Source organism: Oryza brachyantha, chromosome 7 (assembly GCF_000231095.2).
Source record: "Oryza brachyantha chromosome 7, ObraRS2, whole genome shotgun sequence".
Lineage (NCBI taxonomy): Eukaryota > Viridiplantae > Streptophyta > Magnoliopsida > Poales > Poaceae > Oryza > Oryza brachyantha.
The window spans coordinates 7,646,967-7,665,880 of NC_023169.2; the positions used below are offsets into that span (position 1 = coordinate 7,646,967).

The 18,914-nt window shown below is 39.9% G+C and overlaps 1 protein-coding gene, 1 long non-coding RNA gene and 1 pseudogene across 4 annotated transcripts; 2 read left to right on the top strand and 1 right to left on the bottom strand.

Annotated features, from left to right (window-relative positions):
- Positions 1-58: 58 nt before the first annotated feature.
- On the top strand, positions 59-9,100 carry LOC102719448 (poly [ADP-ribose] polymerase 1-like). The gene is made up of 8 exons (XM_040525903.1): positions 59-235; positions 5,159-5,220; positions 5,324-5,581; positions 7,292-7,359; positions 7,452-7,526; positions 7,616-7,779; positions 8,381-8,509; positions 8,680-9,100. The coding sequence occupies exons 1-7, from the start codon at positions 59-61 to the stop codon at positions 8,402-8,404; spliced, it is 828 nt and encodes a 275-aa protein (XP_040381837.1). The 3' UTR covers positions 8,405-8,509; positions 8,680-9,100.
- A 732-nt stretch (positions 9,101-9,832) lies between these two features.
- On the top strand, positions 9,833-12,713 carry LOC102700205 (annotated as a pseudogene).
- Positions 12,714-13,565: 852 nt separating this feature from the next.
- On the bottom strand, positions 13,566-18,686 carry LOC102699923. 3 transcript variants are annotated; one of them, XR_005812257.1, is made up of 6 exons: positions 16,413-18,686; positions 16,212-16,336; positions 16,050-16,137; positions 15,063-15,258; positions 13,698-13,935; positions 13,566-13,607 (listed from the first exon to the last, which is right to left on the bottom strand). It is a non-coding gene; the product is annotated as an uncharacterized LOC102699923 (long non-coding RNA). The 3 variants fall into 3 exon arrangements; XR_005812256.1 differs by having other exon boundaries at positions 16,050-16,320; positions 16,413-18,685; XR_005812255.1 differs by having other exon boundaries at positions 16,050-16,336; positions 16,413-18,684.
- Positions 18,687-18,914: the final 228 nt, after the last annotated feature.

Below are 18,914 nucleotides of genomic sequence, written 5' to 3' on the forward strand. Positions count from 1 at the left end.
GTCCGTGGTCCAGGATTTCGTATGCGCCTGCTCGGTTTGCCAAAAGAATAGGTCGACCATGGTATCTTGTAATTTTGTGAGCGCATTGGTCAACTCGAGCTGGGGCTACTCATGGGAAGATGGATTGTGCGCCATTGACTCTGCTACCAAGTTGGTACGAGCGCTAGCAATTGATCGTAGGAAGTATGGATGTGACACCGGCGGCTGCGGCTCTGACCGCTTCTCTATTCCTGCCGTATTGGTGTGGAAGCGCTGAAGGGTGGCGTGTAGAGCAAGAGGTGAGGAAAATAGAGAAAAGTAGATGAGGAAATAGATTGACTAATTCCCTGCTTTATTCATTGATTGATGCCATGTATATAGGATTGATAATAACTAATCTATGTGCTAACCATACTCCTAATCTATCTATTATTCCTACTCCTGGTGTTACCACCGATTTGAAATGGAGTCTGATGCTAACCCGGACTCCTGCGCTGGCGCTAACTTGGACTCCTCCTGGGCTAGCAGGACTCCTCCAGCGCCCGCGCCTTGCTGGCCTCCTCGCTGTGTCACACTCGTCATGGAGTAGTGCAATTCGACCATGACACCCCCCAAAAAACAGAAATCATTCGCAATGCTTGGTTTCCACTGTTAGGTAAGCAAAGTCACAAGAGGTTAAGAAACCAGAAATAGTTCGTCCGCCAATGTCACCTGAGAAATCTTTGTCCCAATCAACTCAACAAAGCCAGTCTTTCATTGGTGATGATGGAATGTATAAATTGAGAATTTCTATAGGAGCACAATCTAAAGATGTGGTTGTAAGTAATCTTTCCGTAATTTTTTGGTACAGTTATCCTTAGGTTCTCCTGAGAGTTATGTTAAAGCAGCACCAATTATACTATGACCTTTCTGCATGTTGTGGCATGCACTAGAGTGCAGACACCTGTTTCCTCCCAATCAGTGTTACTTTACTGACATTGTTATCAAGTTTGATTCTTACCATATTATTCAAATTATATTATACATATTTATTGTGTGGCTTTCTGACATGAAGACTGAAAGTGTTCAGTTTTATATGCTTTATATTGATTTGCTTAAGTCAATTCCTTGAAACCAGCTAGTTTATTTTGTTCATTGATTCCCCTAGTACATCAATTATATCATTAATTTCCAAAAAAAATTAATCTATGGAATATGCAGAATTGCAAAGTGACTGTTTAAATTGCGAGGTATGGAGGGATTGTTTTTTCCCTATATACTTGCTTTGGTTCATGTTAAATTCATGTCATGTGTTGAATAATGGGTCAAATTGCATTATATGATCTAGCATGTTGTTTTTGCATCAAGTTTTAACAGAGGTTTGCAGCTATTTGCATGAGATACCCTTTTCTTTTGTTTTTTCATCTCTGCTGGTAACATTATGTCAGAAGTTAATACTTGGGTCAGATATTGGGGCTATACCTTTTCTCTTTTCTTGTTATTTAGTTTGTACATTCCACTAACTAATCATGTAATCCAACTACTGTAGGATGGATGGAAACAGAAGATGAGAGATGCCGGTGCCAACTTTAATGCCACAGTTACCAAAGGTTTTTCCTCGTGTTATCTAGACCTGATTTTTCTTTTTCAGAATTTTGAACCGTTTCCATTTAGTTTTGTGTGACATTGGTGCTATATCTTCACTCCTTCAATGAGAACCAAGTGGTAGGCATAGTAAAAAAGGCGGACTGGCCATCGAAGTGGTATGAGTGCTGAACCGGTCGATGCCTTTATTTATAACATATGTTTCATACAGATCAATGCTTTTGCTTTTGAGTTGGCAGGGTGGTAAAACTCGCGAGCTTTCAACCCAACATCCTGGGTATGCTCTCCTCGGTGGCAGATATAGGATTTAGTATATGGGTGGTCCGACCAATTTTTTTTTCAAACACAGTCTAATGATGCTAATATATACCATGCAAGTATAGATAATAGAATAGACCAAAAGTGTAACATGATATGTGAATAAAACATCTTAAGACATATAAACTTAGTAGTTAAGTGAAATATTGACCCAAAGAAGCTTATATGCTAGAAATGTTTAAAGAAGATTACCATATTACTTTTTTTTTGAACATCTTGTCCTTCAGTATGCTCCTCTCCCACCGGGGAAGAAGTCACTATACAAGCATTCCCCTTTCTTGCATGTTTTCGAAAAAGAGATGAAATATCTCCATCTTTCTTTATGTTTGAAGGTCTACAATATAGTAATACAATTAACAATTTAATGTAACTTGACAAGAGTTAAAGATTTTAAAACTAGAAATTGAAAAATGTACACAAGTACAAAACCTAAATGGCTAAATTTGTACTGCAGCTGCTGTTATTTGCTACATGTTGATGTCAAAAATGATCTAACCTGTCACACACGAAGGCCTGGGAGTCAATCTTAAACAACTCCAGTACAGGATCTAAATTCTTAGAAGGTGCGCGGGCGTGCCAGTCAGTTTGATCGTGCAACTGACAAGATAAAAGTAAAGCAAGCCGATCGGCTATCGAGCCGATAGGTAACTAATAATCTAGCCAATCTGATGTCGATGCAGTGACGGTTAGCCGATAGAATAAGCGATCGACTGTAAAAATCTTGGATCGGCTAGAAACTTGATGAAGATAGACCGAAATTAAATATTAGACCAACATAATCTGCCAAGTTACTTATTAATCTCAATCGATCGAACGAGCCCCTATAACTAGATCGATCCAAACATACATAGATCGGACTTAACCAAGACAGTATGCAGTCGAGCTCGATATAATTATAGGAAACATGAAGATCGATAAAGCTAATAAATAAACCGACGAATTACTTAGAATAAACAATGAATCATGTGTTGCGATCAGCTAAACCCAACTTTTACGTAATTCTCATAAGCCGATGCAACATAAATAACTTTCGATCTAAATAAATCAAGCCGACTGCTATAAAAATAATGCAGTAAGGCAATCGGCTATTCTATTGATGTAAATATGATAAGCATGTAGATCAGCAAAGATCATCGGCTATAGACAGCTGATAAACGACCAAGATCTATAAAATATCTAGCCCAGATTGCTAAGAATAATCATAGAAGATCGAACCCAACCGAGACAGTTCAAGATTACGCCTAGCAATATCAGGATAGATACTAAACAGATCTAGATTGCTATGAAGCCGATGATGGATAACTTATCGACTGGTGCTCCGATAAACTGAGCAAGATACATCAATCTGATATAAACCATCTTACAAACGCAATCTACTAGATTGGACCGAACCGAGACAGTTCTAGATTGAATATGTCAAATAGCGAATATCAAACCAACGTAGATCACCCAAAGTGGTCGACCGGATCAACTAAAGATACCGAAGTAACTCAAGTTGAAACTGATACGATAACTGGCAATCGCACAACCAAATTAGAAGATCGGACCGAACCGAGACAGTTCTAATCTAGCCAATACGATTACCTTGGCCCGGCGGAACTAGGACTTATCTTTTCACCGGAGATCGAAGCGATGCAGCCCCGCGTGAAGTGTCAAGTTCTGCCGGAGTTGAAACCTCGGTTAGGAGGGTGGCGATGCGCCGAGAGTAATTGATCTATTGATTGATGTAGATAATTTACAATGACCCTGGGCATACATATTTATACCCTCAGGTGGATGCTAGTCTATGTCGGACACGACTCCTAATAGAGAAAAAGAAATAACAAACTCTATCTATAACACGACACGGTCTCTAATAGATAAAAGAAAAACAAACAAGTCCTGATCGGACTCTAACTCTTTAGAGATAGAAAAAATCTAAACTAACTCTAATTAACAGATAAAATTATGCTGCCATGCCTTAGTCTTTCACGATTCCCTGTTGAATTCAAACTTCTCCGGATAAAATTTCTATTGGCGATTGCACATTTCCTTATCCGAATCCAAGACGGAAGTTTACCAAAATCGTTAACACTACATTGCTAAATTGTTGGATGCCCGCATGGATGGCTCATAGCAGGACCGGCAGGCTGGTTGCCTGCCTCTGCATGCGTCTGCAAGCCTCGACGACAACGATGTCTAACTGTCTGCAAGCCTATGTGCATGGTTCCTTGGATGGGATGGGGACCGCCGAACCGGCGTCCGCTGGGTGGCCGGCACCGATGCGTGGTTAGCGCGGACACGGCGATGTGGCGGTGTTGCGCCGCTCCCACCTGCCGTTGCCCGTGGTCTGTCAAGCGCCGGCCGTCGGGCGTCGTTGTGCCGATCGCCAAGGAGGAAGAGTGGAAGACGAGTAGAAAATGACGGTTTGTTTTGCTGTTTCCACCTTTCACATGTGAATACGTGATTGATTGCGTAAGATGGCATGTGGAGCAGTGGATGCGACTATTGTGTTGCATTATCAACAACGGTTCTGTTTCTTGTTTGTTTTTTTAATTTTCTTTTCTGAGTAGTAAGGGTTCCATCGGCACTTTTTGTGAGTGGTCTGGGGACCATCCGGACCACCCTACAGCTCCGCCAATGCATCTCCTCCCTTTTTCCCACTTAACGACCGTATGTATCCGGGCCTTAGCAACCCAAATGGCCCTTTCTAGTCTTGGCCCAGCTAATGGTCTTATCTCACAAACTGTCTTTTCAGCATACTCCATCTCAGCAGTTTTGCTCATAAACTGTCAGGTTCACCCTGTTCTCACCGGTTTAATTACATGGCTGGCCTTTGAAGCAAACTGACCTGGTGAGGATGCCAGTTCCGCCTTTTCTGGTTGAACTGCCAGCCCTGTCCTGTTTTTTTGTACTATGGTGGTCTCACACCACCCCATGACCAAAAGCCACCACTAGAATTCCCAGAGTTGGTTGGCTCTCACGTATGTGTAACTTTTAGACTACTAATCTAAGTGATGTTTAAAAAATATAAGGATAATACATTGTCTAACTCGTGTTTTTTTATGGGAGATACAGGACACTTATGCGCAGGGGATCATTTTGTATAATCTGACTGTCTCTTTCTTTCTATTTCTGTAACAATGTCCTGGCATTGAGCCAGAATTCTTTTCATGCATCAGATATTATTGACTGACTCGTAACTTGGTCATTGATACTTAGAGTTGGTACGTTCTTAGTGTTTGGTGAATTTTTCCGTATTATTTCAGTTTTTCACAAAGTCTTGCATTGCAGATAGCAGCAGCTTGGTTCTTTATGTGGTGAGCTTGAGAATGAGAATGGTGAAGTCAGGAAAGCAAGGTGTCACGTTTTTATTTTGACTGTATCCTTTTATGCGTTATCTTTGACCATTTGTTTTGCGAACTATTGTGTAATATATTTATGTATATTACTTCATTTCCAGGAGGTTGAAGATACCAATTCGGCAAGAAGGTTACCTTGGAGAATGCATTAGGAAATATAGAGTGCTTCCATTTGATTTATATAAAGTAGAGACTGCATTGGAATCATCAAAAGGAGGCACAACTACTGTTAAAGTTAAAGGCCGAAGTGTTGTTCACGAGTCCTCTGGTTTGCAAGAGACGTGTCACATTCTTGAAGATGGAAAAAGCATATACAATACAACCCTGAACATATCTTACCTGACGCGAGGTGTGAACAGGCAAGGATTTTGCTCATAGTATTTCTTGCCAAACTCAGGATTTTCATTTTTGTCAAGGTATATTTTGTATGAGTGACTTTGTTGAACCCTCCAGCCATTTAGTCACCAAAAAAGAACCTGGATTGCTTCTGAAATCCAACGTCCCGGTCTTCCCCTTCAACTAACAGAATGATACCATGATAGATTTACCATGGCTGTTAAGTTGTAAAGTTGAGTCAAGTCGCAGTTGTAACATGATAGATTTATCATGGGGGTAAACATCCGTTGGTGAGAGGTTGGATGATGACAATTTGAAGTCGAACGGTGCTAGGTTAAGGAGGGCACCGCTTGTGGAATAATAGATCTAGAATGGCCGTGGGAGATACCATTAGTTTAGGGACTAGGGACTTGTTCTATCTTAATAGAGGTACATCCATATCCTTATGTAGATGGGGTAACCTGAACTTTTAAGAAGCTAATATCTAAACCAATCTAATCTTATTCCTAAATAAAGGACCTAGTCTGCAGGATTTATTCCTTTTAGTTGATTATGTGAATTTAATCTGATTTGTTACATGTATTGCACAACTACGGTATTCGGCAAGGACCAAAGCGGACAGACATTAACAATACTAGCAATAAACCCGTGCTAACGCTAGGGTTTCATAATTTGGAACATACAAACTGTCAACCATAGGTCCAAAATTTAATGGCGTATAAAAAACCGGATGGAGTAGTACAAATACTAATATGTAAAAAAAATAGCGAGCACAGTTACGTATGAGTCAATCTGAACACATAAATATTTATAATTTAAATAATATATGTACGTTTATATTACAAAATTTATTTTATACTCGTTCCTTTTTTATTTGACACTATTCATTCATTCGTGTGTTCTTTCGTCTGTTGATATATACATATAGAAAACACCGAGTGAGTATTAAAAATACTACCGTGTGAAAAATATATATTTTTTATTTAATATTGTCAACCTGGTCTATTTTTATTTGACGTCGTTGATTTAGAGGTCTATGGTTAACCATTCGTGTTGATATATATACGTATAAAAATTATTTATTTATGAATTTGATTAATTATTACTAAAGGGACTATAGGAATGACGTATCATATTATATGTTTCCATAGAAACTTTGAAAAAAATGAATGATTAAATAAGGATTTAAAATTTAGCGCTGGGATATAAAAATAATGAGGGAGTATTACAAATATCACCGTATGCAAAATAACTCTCATTATTCCTTATTTGTCAACCCAAATGGATATTAAAATTTTAGATTATATATATATATATATTATATTTTTAAATTAATATCTGATTTATTTTAATTTAACGCAGTTGATTTGGGGTCTACAGGTGATCATTAGTGTTTATATATATATAAAATATGTAACTGCTTATCTCTTTTATATGATGGCTAATTGCCTTCCTCTCATCGATATGCGCGCTGATAGATTGATACCTAGCATTCATTTTTGATCGACTTTAGTTAGTCACCATGCACGGCAATTAATCTGCATGATGAGCCGTTCGTTTGCATGCAATTAATTTGCGTGCGTTATTTGCATGGATGCACGACAAGGTAAAATTAGAAAGTAAATGGTATCAATTCCATGTATGATCTGAGCAATTTGTTTCACGCGGATGATTCTGTTCGTTACATTTATCTCATAAGTCATGAGTCTTTTGTGTTTATACATTAATTATAGGAATGATGAAAAGTTCACTTGCTCCTCAGTTGCTGGACGTCATGAATATGCTTTTAATGTTCATACAGGTGCAATTTTGCTGTTCAATTTTCTGGTTTTGCATGTGCACATGTTTTATTTTCTGTTATTAAAAAAGATATTTCAAATTATTTTATTGCAGGACTGCTATGCTGGAATTTGAAATTAATGTCAGAGATGCCACTTGATAAAGTAAGCAAGGAAGATGTCCACAAAGGTGTGATATTTTGCTCCTTGTGGAACTCATTTTGTTGATCTATCTATAGTTCAAACTTACCATGATTCGCTTGCCTGCACTGCATGCAGGCTTTGAAGCATTAACTGATATACAGAATTTATTGAGTAACACTGACAATCGAGAACTGGCGCTTAGAGAGAGCTTAATTGTTGCTGCAAGCAATCGGTTTTTCACTCTTATACCTTCAATTCATCCTCATATAATAGGAGATGAGGATGATTTGATGGTCAAAGTATGTGCTTATTGCCTTGAATTATATTCCTGTATATTGGGAAGATATTGCATGACTATTCTTATTTTTAAATAATGGAAACTTGGATTGCTTTTGCGAAAGAATAAAAGTTTTCTATGATCATTGCTGAAATTGAAGTAGTCCATTTCATTTGTCCATTACATGACTGGTAATTACATAATGCTCAAATGGAATCATGGGAACACAAATTTATTCTTTACTGTGTCATACAAATTTGGCTTCGAATGAACTATGTTATTGAAGTGAAAAAAATGTGTTTTCTCCCTACTGTATGTATGATTATGATACAAGTTCTCATTGGCTCTCATTTTGTTTGATCTTTTCTTTCTGGATCATTCTTTGAAAGATTTGAGAGGATGTTATAACAGACTAAAGAGAGTTTTGACTTACTACTGACCGATGACACCTTTTGTTTTCTTCTCGTTTACTTCTTCACAATTTTTCTTCTTGCCTTAGATACAATGCTATCAATTTATTATATCTGTCCACCGATGAACTGCTATCTTGAATCTTGTGTTACTTCTGTACTTGTTTTCTAACTATGATCATATCTTTTCTTGTGCTGCTAACTTTGGTGCAGGTGAAAATGCAAAATCGCCTCTAAACTTGTTGGCTTCGATAGTGACGATGACAAAGTCTCTTGATGACAAGTACAAGAAACTTCGATGTGCCATAACCCCCACTGCCTCACGATACTGAAGATTACAAGGTAGTTGAGAATTATCTTCTCGACACTAATGCTCCAACCCAGAAGGAGGCATGGTTCTTCTGTATTCAAAAGACTTGATTTTTTTTTCTGTAGATTGCGCAATACAGATGATTATTTCTTTGTTTTCTTCTGTATAGGTATTGACATGTTTTCTTTTAATTTTTTTGAAGGACTAGTCACTGGAATTAGAGGAAGTCTTTTTGGTTGATCGAGATGGAGAATTCAACAAGTACTCAAGATATAAGAACAATCTCCACAACAAGATGATGTTTATGGCATGGTAAGTAATCTGTCCAGGTGGCTATTTGAAAAGGTTTATCTTAAATAGTTGGAATCTCTCCTACTTTTATGTGCTCAGCATTTGGTGCCAAAATCTATGTTTAAGATCAAAGTTATTACTTATTATCCATGTACTGTCTTTGCCATGACAGCGCATGAGTGCTAAGAGGGTTCGCAGGCAATCCAAGCGTTGTAAATGCTTATTTACCTTCCTAATTGTTCTTGTGGTTTAGCGCGTGGTGTTACTATTTTAAAAGGCTACATTTTCTTAATTGCACTGAAGATTTCTTTAATGCCCCTAAGTAACCCTTTCTTTTCTACCATTTGAATGATTCCATTATTTCTAAATTTAATTTGCAGGTTCAAAGTTGACAAATTTTATTGGGATTCTTAGTCAAGGATTAAGAATAGCAATTGTAGCATCTGTTAAAAGATTGGTTCAATTTAATTGTGCTGTTTTTGTTCCATTCAACCGTTCGGGAAAGGCCTCTACTTTGCACGATACTATTACGTGGACAGGAAGAATCCAGTTGGTTTGATGCTTCTTTCTGAGGTTGCTCTAGGTGACATGTAGAGATGTCAATGGGGAACCGACCCGGATTCCCCGCGGTGAATTCACTCATTAGGGGATTGGGATGATTGATATCTTCCCTCCATGGGGAATCAAATAGTATGAAACTCATCCCTGGTGGGGACGGGGACGGTACACCATTTTCCGTCCCCGTTCCCCACGGTGACCCGTTTGTACCGAGTGACCAAATATGGACTTATATAAATCGTTTGGCCCAAAAATCAAAGCCCAGAACCATAGTATATAAAGCTAACCCTTGTCAAGAAATTCAATAGCCCTACCCGCCTGGGACCACGGTGGCTGCTCCCCGATGGCGTGCCGCCCCTCGCCCCTCTCCGTCGGCCTCTACCCGTTGACGCCAATGCCGATGTGCGGTCCCGTCAACACGCTGTCCTCCTCGGACCCACTCCGCTACCTATGGTCCACAACTCGCCGCGGCGGCTCCCCTCCCTGCCTATGCCGGCGACGAGCCGATGACCGGTGCTTCGTCCCTAGATGCCAACCCCGCCGTCCCCAAGAAGCTCGACGACACCGACCAGCAATCCATCACCGAGGCCCCCTCTGGTCGCAGGGGTACCAACGCGTTGCCGTCGCTGGTGCTTGCATGTTTTTCATTTGGTTTGGTCCTGTGAATCCCATTCTTGGTTTATGTATTTCATTTGTGGATTAGTAGGAAAAGTCAGAGCATATTATTAACAAAAGAGAATATGGGTCTGATTGCAGCGTTCTGATATCATATTTTTTTGGTTGTGTATTGTTGTCAAAGCTGAACTAGCACAATCATTTTGAGTCATCCACTCATCCTGCTCGTAGAATATTTAAGTTGTTTGTATTTGGTGGAATCTACTAGATAAGGACATTGATATTGCTTGTTTCGTCCAATTGAACTAGAGTAATCTAAGATAGATTTTAGATTATTGATTAAACGGGGCTAGGAAAACCATGGGCAAAATTCACCGCGGTGATCGGGGATGAGTTAAATATAAACACCGTCATGGTTGACGGGGACAGGGACAGGGACGTGGAAATTTTATCCCCACGGGGATGGGGACGGGGACGCGGTGATGATCCCTAATGGTGAATTCCCCGTTGACATCTCTAGTGACACGTATGAACTGAAGAAAGCCATGGTGAGATATAAAAACTCTCAATATTAAAAGAGATATTTTAATTCTAACATTAACTTGAACCGTTATCCCTTCTTTGAAATATGATCCATTGATCCTACCCTATGTCACTGGGAATGAAATATTTTTAATTTTTTAAACATTTCTAATAAAATTATTTATTAAAAAGATTAAAAATTTAAAAAATCATTGGAATGTGGAACACGGGTTAGTTCATCATAATAGGAGGACAATCCATCCACATTCGGTATAAAGGAGCATTCTGAAGAGGTTTACATTGTACCCCTTTGTACCATATTTTAAAAACTAGCGTTTGATGTTTTGTGCTCCGGTTCCTCGATCCATCGACACTGGTGTTTGGAGAATTGGACCTCAGATTGCAATGGGCCAAATGGGACACTAACTGTACAAAGTGCAGAAAACACCCTCGAGAATAGGGTAAATACACAACTAGCTATATATATTACATGTAACACCCCCCCTCAAACTCATAGTGGATCAATAACACTGAGTTTGGAAAGAAAATGGCTATGCTAAGCTCTAGTCTGGGCCTTCGTGAAGAAATTGGCTAACTGAAGCTCCGAAGGAACATACTGAAGAGCTACAACATCATCTTACACCTAGGAGCGCATATATGGAAGCATCAATGCCTATGTACTTGTTGAGCTCATGTTTCATGGGGTCTTGAGCAATGCTGATCGCACCAGTATTGTTTGAGAACAGCGGAGTCAGTGGGGAGACAAACTCCAAAATCCTCCAAGAGCCAATGCGATCAAGTGACCTTAGCTGTCAAGGTTGCCATGGCTCGCAACTCGGCTTTCGCACTCGAACGGAAAACTACAGTTTGCTTCTTGGTCGTCCATGCAATAAGAGAGGAACCAAGAATGACACAGTAAACATACAGAGAATGACGATCAGCGTGATCACTTGCCCAAGTCGCATCAGAGTACGCTCAAAGCTACAAGGAGCTAGAGCGAGGGAAGAAAATGCGACGAGAGAAAGTACCACGAAGATATCGGAGAACACGTAGAAGGTGGGCATAGTGGAGCTGAGTAGGAGCACAAACAAACTGACTCAAAATATGAACTTGTGAGAAATGTCTGGAAGAGTAACACCAAGATAGACAAGACTCTCAATGAGGTGGCGGTAGCTAGTGGGATCCTGAAGAGGCTCACCCTTAGTGGGCTGAAGATGTAGCCCAGGCTCCATAAGAGTGTCACTAATTCTGAATATTTCTCTAGACCATATGGTTGGTTTCTTATAACGTCGACTATCACAAATAATTGACTTTCTCCCTTGCTTTATATGATGACTAACATTCATATTTCTTAATCAGGTGAAAATATTGTCTTCGTTGGAAATGACTGGCACACTGGAGTTCTGCCATGCTATCTCAAGAGCATCTATCAGGCAAAAGGAATCCATGTGAATGCTAAGGTACACCATTTCACTATTGCCCCCACCTTCCCCTCTTCTACTCTAATAATATACTCCAGTTCCCCACGTTATCCAAATTGGTGGCATGTAGGAAAAAAATTTCTGTACCATGTTTTAATCGGTTTATATGGTCTGCTAGGTTGTTTTCTGCGTCCACAATATTGCCTACCAGGGCAGATTTGCAAGAGCAGATTTTGAACTTCTTAATCTACCGGACAGTTTCCTTCCTTCATTTGATTTTATTGATGGGTATGGGCACTAAAATTCAATTATTTATTAAGAGATGAAGAATGTCCTTACAGTTTCTTTAACATTGGAATGTATCCTGATGAATGCAGGCATATTAAACCTGTAGTAGGTAGAAAGACCAACTCGATGAAGGCAGGGATCACTGAATGTGATCTATTTATGACGGTTAGTCCACATTATGTCAAAGAACTGATTTCAGGTGCAGATAAAGGTGTTGAGTTGCATGGTGTCCTTCGCACAAAGCCCCTCGAAGTTTGAATTGTGAATTGCATGGATGTTTATGAATGCAATCCAGAAACAGATAAGTACGTTAGTGTGAAATATGACGCAACAACGGTACGTTGAGATTGCCATTCGTAGCATATATGGAGATTTCTGTACATTAAAACATAAATTATCAGGTAACTGAAGCAAGGTCTCTCAATAAAGAAAGGCTACAAGCTGAAGTGGGTTGCCTGTGGACTCAAGCATTCCTCTAATTGTATCCGGCCAAATTGGTCGGATTATCTCATCCACCTTCGCGAACCATGATCATTGGTGATTGTTTAATGATAATTAGCTTGTTTTGACATTAATTAGTAATTACCAAGTTTAAATTAATGTTAATTAATAATGATAGATATATTTAATTAATAATTTATATTAATTATGATAAAATCTATGATGATTAATTTATATTATTATTTATTAGTAATTCAATATGTCCATCCCATACATCCTCATCCATCTAACCAAACAAAAAATTGGATCATCTTATCTATCTAACCAAACATAAAACTGGATCACCGTATCCCTAAAAACATGAATAGTCATATCCCATCCCACCTTGACCACCAACCAAACGCACCTAAAATCAACCTCATTGGTTTCACAAATCTAAGAAAATTATTGTGTCAACGGAAACCTGAGTAATCCTGAAAGCACCATAAAAATGGGAAAACATGTTAACGGAACAAATCAAATGGTCTGTGACGATAAAATGTCGTATATTCACACCAGAGGGCTGACTCACGATCCCTTCTAAAATTTCTTGCCATTTAAAACCTTCTGCTGCAGGCCTGGAGCTACCAACTGACATTAGATAGTAATCACTCATCTAATTAGTGTTTAATCAATTGAAAGGTTGTAGTGGCAGCAGAAGGACATTAGTTGTCTCTACCTTTGAGGTTAAAACTAAAACAACAGACCATATTTACAACTTACCAGAGCATATGATATCCCATTACCGTTGTGACAGTTACAGCGAAAAATTTGGCAGAGTCCCAATCATATTACTCACTGTTTGGCGCATGGCATCAACACCCTATAAGGATGCAAGTGGGTATATACATCAGTACCCGTTGCCTCTAGTTCAACCAAATCAAATAAAAATGAGCTTTAATACTGTGTTTTAGTTAATATCTTTTCGCTTTGGTCCTTGCCGAACGCCGTAGTCCTGCAATACATGTAACAAATCAGATTGAATTCACATAATCAACTAAAAAGGAATAAATCCTGCAGGTTAAAACATTTTCCCACAACATACTATGTCAAGTCGATAAAATTTCCCAGGCTGCTTTTGGAATTTTGTTTTTTGTTCCCATGCTTCCTAGGGGTTTCCAGTCTTCTTTAGAAACAATCTTATAAATTCATGAATAGCTTCAGTTTTTGACATCTCCTCCTAATTAGTGCCTCCAATTTTTTCATTCCCAACTCGTCCCCACTTCCGGAATACATAACAATCAGACCCATTATCCTCTTCAATGACCTGAAGTATATAGTAGCTTCACATACAAAAAAGAGATACATGTTAAAAGATGAGTTAGGCACGTAGCATCATTGTTCTTTGCAATAGCCTAAAAGAAATTTAGCAACTCGTAATACTACTGAAAGAAAAGGTTTAACCTTATTTTGACACCTAAACATAAATCTGACATGAAAGGAAACAGAAATTTGTTCTAAGATGGCAAACATCACGACATAGAGTATCAAATAGGAGACTGGGTGTGGGTGTGCCTCCTTCACCATAAGGCGGCGTCACTTCCCGATTCCGCTCTGGCAAACTCGCACCATGTTTTTATGGGCCCTACATCATCGCTCAAGTCAGCGACGTGGCCGATAGTTTATAACTTCCGGCGTCTGCCCACATCCATGATGTGTTCCATGTTGGCCTCCTCAAATCTTACCGGGGAACTCCATCCGCACAACCACCGGCAGTACCTCCCCTATCCAACGGTCAAGTGTTGCCAGTTCCGACGAAGGCAGTACAGGGACATCTCGCTCGTGGTGAACATCAAGTCCTGATTCAATGGGAAGGATTAGCTGCTGCAGATGCTTCGTGGGAAAATGTTGACGATTTTCATCATCGTTATCCGGAGTTTCCGCTCGAGGACGAGTTGTTTACGAAGGATGGGAGAGATTCATGGTCGGATTGCACTACTCCAGGTGGAGTGCGACACAGTGAGGAGGCCAGCAAGCCGTGGGTGCTGGAGGAGTCCTGCTGGCCCAAGAGGAGTCCAAGTCGGCGCTGCGCAGGAGTCCAGGCCAGCATCAGACTCCAATTCAGATCGGCGCAAACAGCAGGAGTAGGAATAGGAGTTTGGATCAGATTAGAAATAAGTAGATAAATTAGGAGTATGGTAGCTGATAGATTAGTCATTTTCACGCCAATATATAGGGCATCAATCAATGAATAAAGCAGGAAATTATTCAATCTATTCCCTCATCTACTTTTCTCTATCTTCCTCACTGCTTGCTTTACACACCACCCTTCAGCCCTTCCACACCAATACGGCAGGAACAGAGAAGTGGCCGGAGCCGCGGCCGCCGGTGTCGCATCCATACTTCATGTGATCAATCACTAGCGCTCGTAACATGGATTGGGGGGGGGGGGGGGGGAGCTTAGGCATACCTTTGTAAGATAATCACTATCCATCTCATCAGGAATTCTCCACTTCTTTTTACTGCGAACAGGCTCTGTAGTAGAATAAGTACACTTGGACCACTCTGATACGTAACCACTGAAATGATACTGGCCACCGTGATATTAGAGGATGCTAGAACAGACTGGGCAAGGACCCAATGCTCTAAAAAGCATCCCATCAACACTGCCAGACAAGGAAGAAAGAGATGAGATCTATGCAATCAATAATGCTTGTCTTGCTTGAAATATTCACAAAACAATCGGGTCTAACTTCACAAAAGGGCAGAAGGCCAAAAAAAAAAATAAAGGCTCATTATATAGGCTAAAGCCGGAATGGAAGTCGCTGCCCACCTAATAAAAAGTATAAAATTTATAACTGAATTCTGGTTTACATGTATCATGAAATGGAAATCCAATTCATGTAGTTAGAAAAAAAAAAACAGTAGAACAAAAACAAATATCTTAGGTACTGTTCAATTTGAACTCAATGCACCTCAAATTTAACAAATATGGTTTTATAAAAAATAAAAAAGGAATAGCTACTTTAGGAAAAAATAAGATGGTACAGCTACTATTAAGGAAATAATAATAATAAATGTATACATGGAACAGAACAAGTTCCAAAAGAACCGCAATCAATAGGTTACGGTGAAAATTCTGAGATTCCACTAAGAGACCAATCTTGCATCCTATAACCACGGAGTTACCCAAAGGATTTGGGACCAGAAAGCAAGCAGAAAATAGATATAGCAAAAAAAAACAGAGACTATAAATTGGGGCCTTAGGGAAAAACTATCCTGACAATTTACACACCAGTACTATTTCACATCAGGTATAATTATCCTCTAGCAAATAGCAGTGCACAAGGACATTTTTATGTGCGGGATCCTTGTAGTGCAATTTTTTTACTCATTAGATGGAGACAATGTAGTGCAGGAAGTTAAAAACCATTACACAAATAGCATGTAGCATTACCAACGATCCAATAGATGCCGCTCTAGCCCAGATGTATGTCGAGCATGTTCCTTAGTTCAGCAGTTGACACATGCTTCTTAAGTTCATCCTTCAATTTCCAAAGTGTGTCACTATGCTCTTTAAGCTTTTCTTGAAGGTCAGTATAACTAGCATTGGACTCACATGATACAACAGCTTTCCCTTTATTTTGTGCGCCTTCTAATATACTCCTGTCTATCTTGGGAGCTTTACAGTCATGCATATCATTGTCACTATTCTTGCACTTGGAACCCTAGAAGTTGTTTGTTCTCGAAAACCAAATAAATGAAAAAAGTCAGACTACAAAGTGGAGTAGAGAAAAAATTGATCTCCACATTTCATTACCTGTTTTAGGAGCATCTTTCTTGACAAGATCAAGAACGACTCCTTTATCCTTATGTGACAGGACCTCCCAGCCTGAGAATTTCTCAAAATTTGCAGCTGGGGACATCTCCAGAAAACAACTGGTATGGTACCAACCTTGCCCTTCAAGCGTAGACGAAATACGAACCTAGACAATGTTATTATAGAGTCAGCACAAGGACCATGTTATTACAATATAAGTTGCCCTATCACAGTTATATAATATTCATATATCTTCAAAACATACATTATGAGCCAAGTGCATGAAAAAATATCACACATGTACCTCTAATTATCAAATGTTTCCTATCTAGAATTAACCACAGTAATCATTGTACTCCCTCCATCCCAAAATGAACCTATTTCTACCATCCACCATTGGTCTCAAAATGAAGTTATTTCCTCCACCTACCTCCTCACCTTAACCAATCACAACCATTCTTCATTTTTTTCACCTATATTCTTTTCTCAACCAATCACAATCATTCCTTACATGCTTTCTTAAAGCTCATGTCCAACTCTAGAAATAGTTACATTTTAGGACGGAGGGAGTAATTCCTTAGGAGTACTCAAATAGGAGTCAGTAAATAAGAAAAAAAATCAATATAGCAAATATCAGCATATTTTGGTTTATTGTCTTTGCCTGGCAAGTGTGGTCCTTGGTTCTCGTGTTATGGGCATGGGCCAGGCTCATCCAAAAGTAGGAATAAGTAAACAAACATAGGAGATGATTATCTACTTAGGAAAGTAGTTAGAGATAGAGCTTGGATTGGTTCCTACTTCCTACAATGTTAAAGATTAGTTCTTTAGATGTCAAGTTAGTCCTCCCTATATATAAAGGCCATTGCAAAAATAAAAAGAATATGATCAAGTGAAAATTGGCATGCAGATCCAGAAAGATCACATCAGTTTTCCCTAAACGATCGTACATTTCCCAGTGAGCCAACGAAATAATTAGAGTGCCCACGTCACTACATGAGCACGTGATCTAACCAAAAAGCAATTAAGCTTCAGCATCCAAATGTGCAAGATAAGAAATAAATAATACAAATAAGGATTCTCCTCCAAGTTTTAGCTTTCGTAATACACTTAAGCACCTAGATCACGCATGCACCCACAAAACAATTACAAGAGCAGACAAAAAAAACAAAGCTGCCAAAACAATATGTAGATTATAATTTGTAAACCACACATAACTCATAGGAACAAGAACAGATTAACGAACAAACTAAGGAGAAAATGGTTGGTATATCAAACACCAGTTAAATTGCGTATATCAAAGTTTCAGCCACAAGAGCACTCTCTCTATTCTTGTGTATAGAATGTGTGATAGGATCAGAAACAGCAATAAATCCAATGTTGGGATTGACAGATTATGCAACAAATCTGCATAGCACCAAACCAAATGCATCAAGAATTCTACACTACAAGATCGATTCGATCAAGCCCGAAATCATGAGAAATTGCCCAAAGAAACAGATTTTTTTCACATCGAGATGAAAACCAATCACCCATCAAAGCAGGAGATTATTATGGTAAATGCCCACAAAACCCACATCCGCAATGCACATCAAGATGAAAACCGATCCCACATCAAATCAAACCAGAAGATTCTCATGGTAAATCCCTAAAAAACTGACCTGCGCGATACAACAAGTTCATAAACTCCAAGAGCAATAAGCCACACCAAAACCCTACCTTCCTAAACCCTAAATAAAGATCAAAGAAATATTCATCAATGGAAATGAAGAAAGACTGCCGGCGAAGAGTGCGGTGGAGGGGATGGGATACGGTTATGGATGGGCATGAATCCGTCAAACTGGGTGGCCTGGACCATCTTGCCGAGTCAGAGCTGGTCCTTGCCGACGGGGGACCTGCACGACTTGCACGAGGAGCGCCCGAACTTGGAGTACTCCCCCTTCCGGGGCTTCGGTGCCGCCGCCATTCTGCTGGCCGGTGTGGCTAGTGCCCTCTTCTTCCCTTCCTTCTGCCGCTTCTTCTTCTTGGCTTCTTTCAGGCAACGGTCTGGTGACTCCGCCCGGACCATCTCGCTGAGCCAGAGCTGGTCCTTGCCGATGGGGGACCTGCACGATTTGCACGAGGAGCGCCCAGACTTGGCGTACTCCGCCTTCTAGGGCTTCGGCGGCGTCACCATTCCGCCAGTCGGTGTGGCTAGGGCCCTCTTCTTCCCTTCCTTCTACCGCTTCTTCTTCTTGGCTTCATTTAAGCAATGGTCTGGTGACTGGTTGAAGCCTACAATGAGAAAGTCAGGAAAGAATGGGGACGCAACGGTCTGATGACTGGTGAGGTGTTAATGATGGTTTCTTTACTACTTATCTATTCCATATATAAAAAGAAGCTAGTGGTGCCACCACTAGAGTGGATGACATGTGTGCCCCGCGTGGGCCCGAACAAGGTGGGAGGAGGACTGCTGTTGGAGCCGTCGTGTGCCGATGAGTCGACAATGGAGTTGGACCTGCCGGG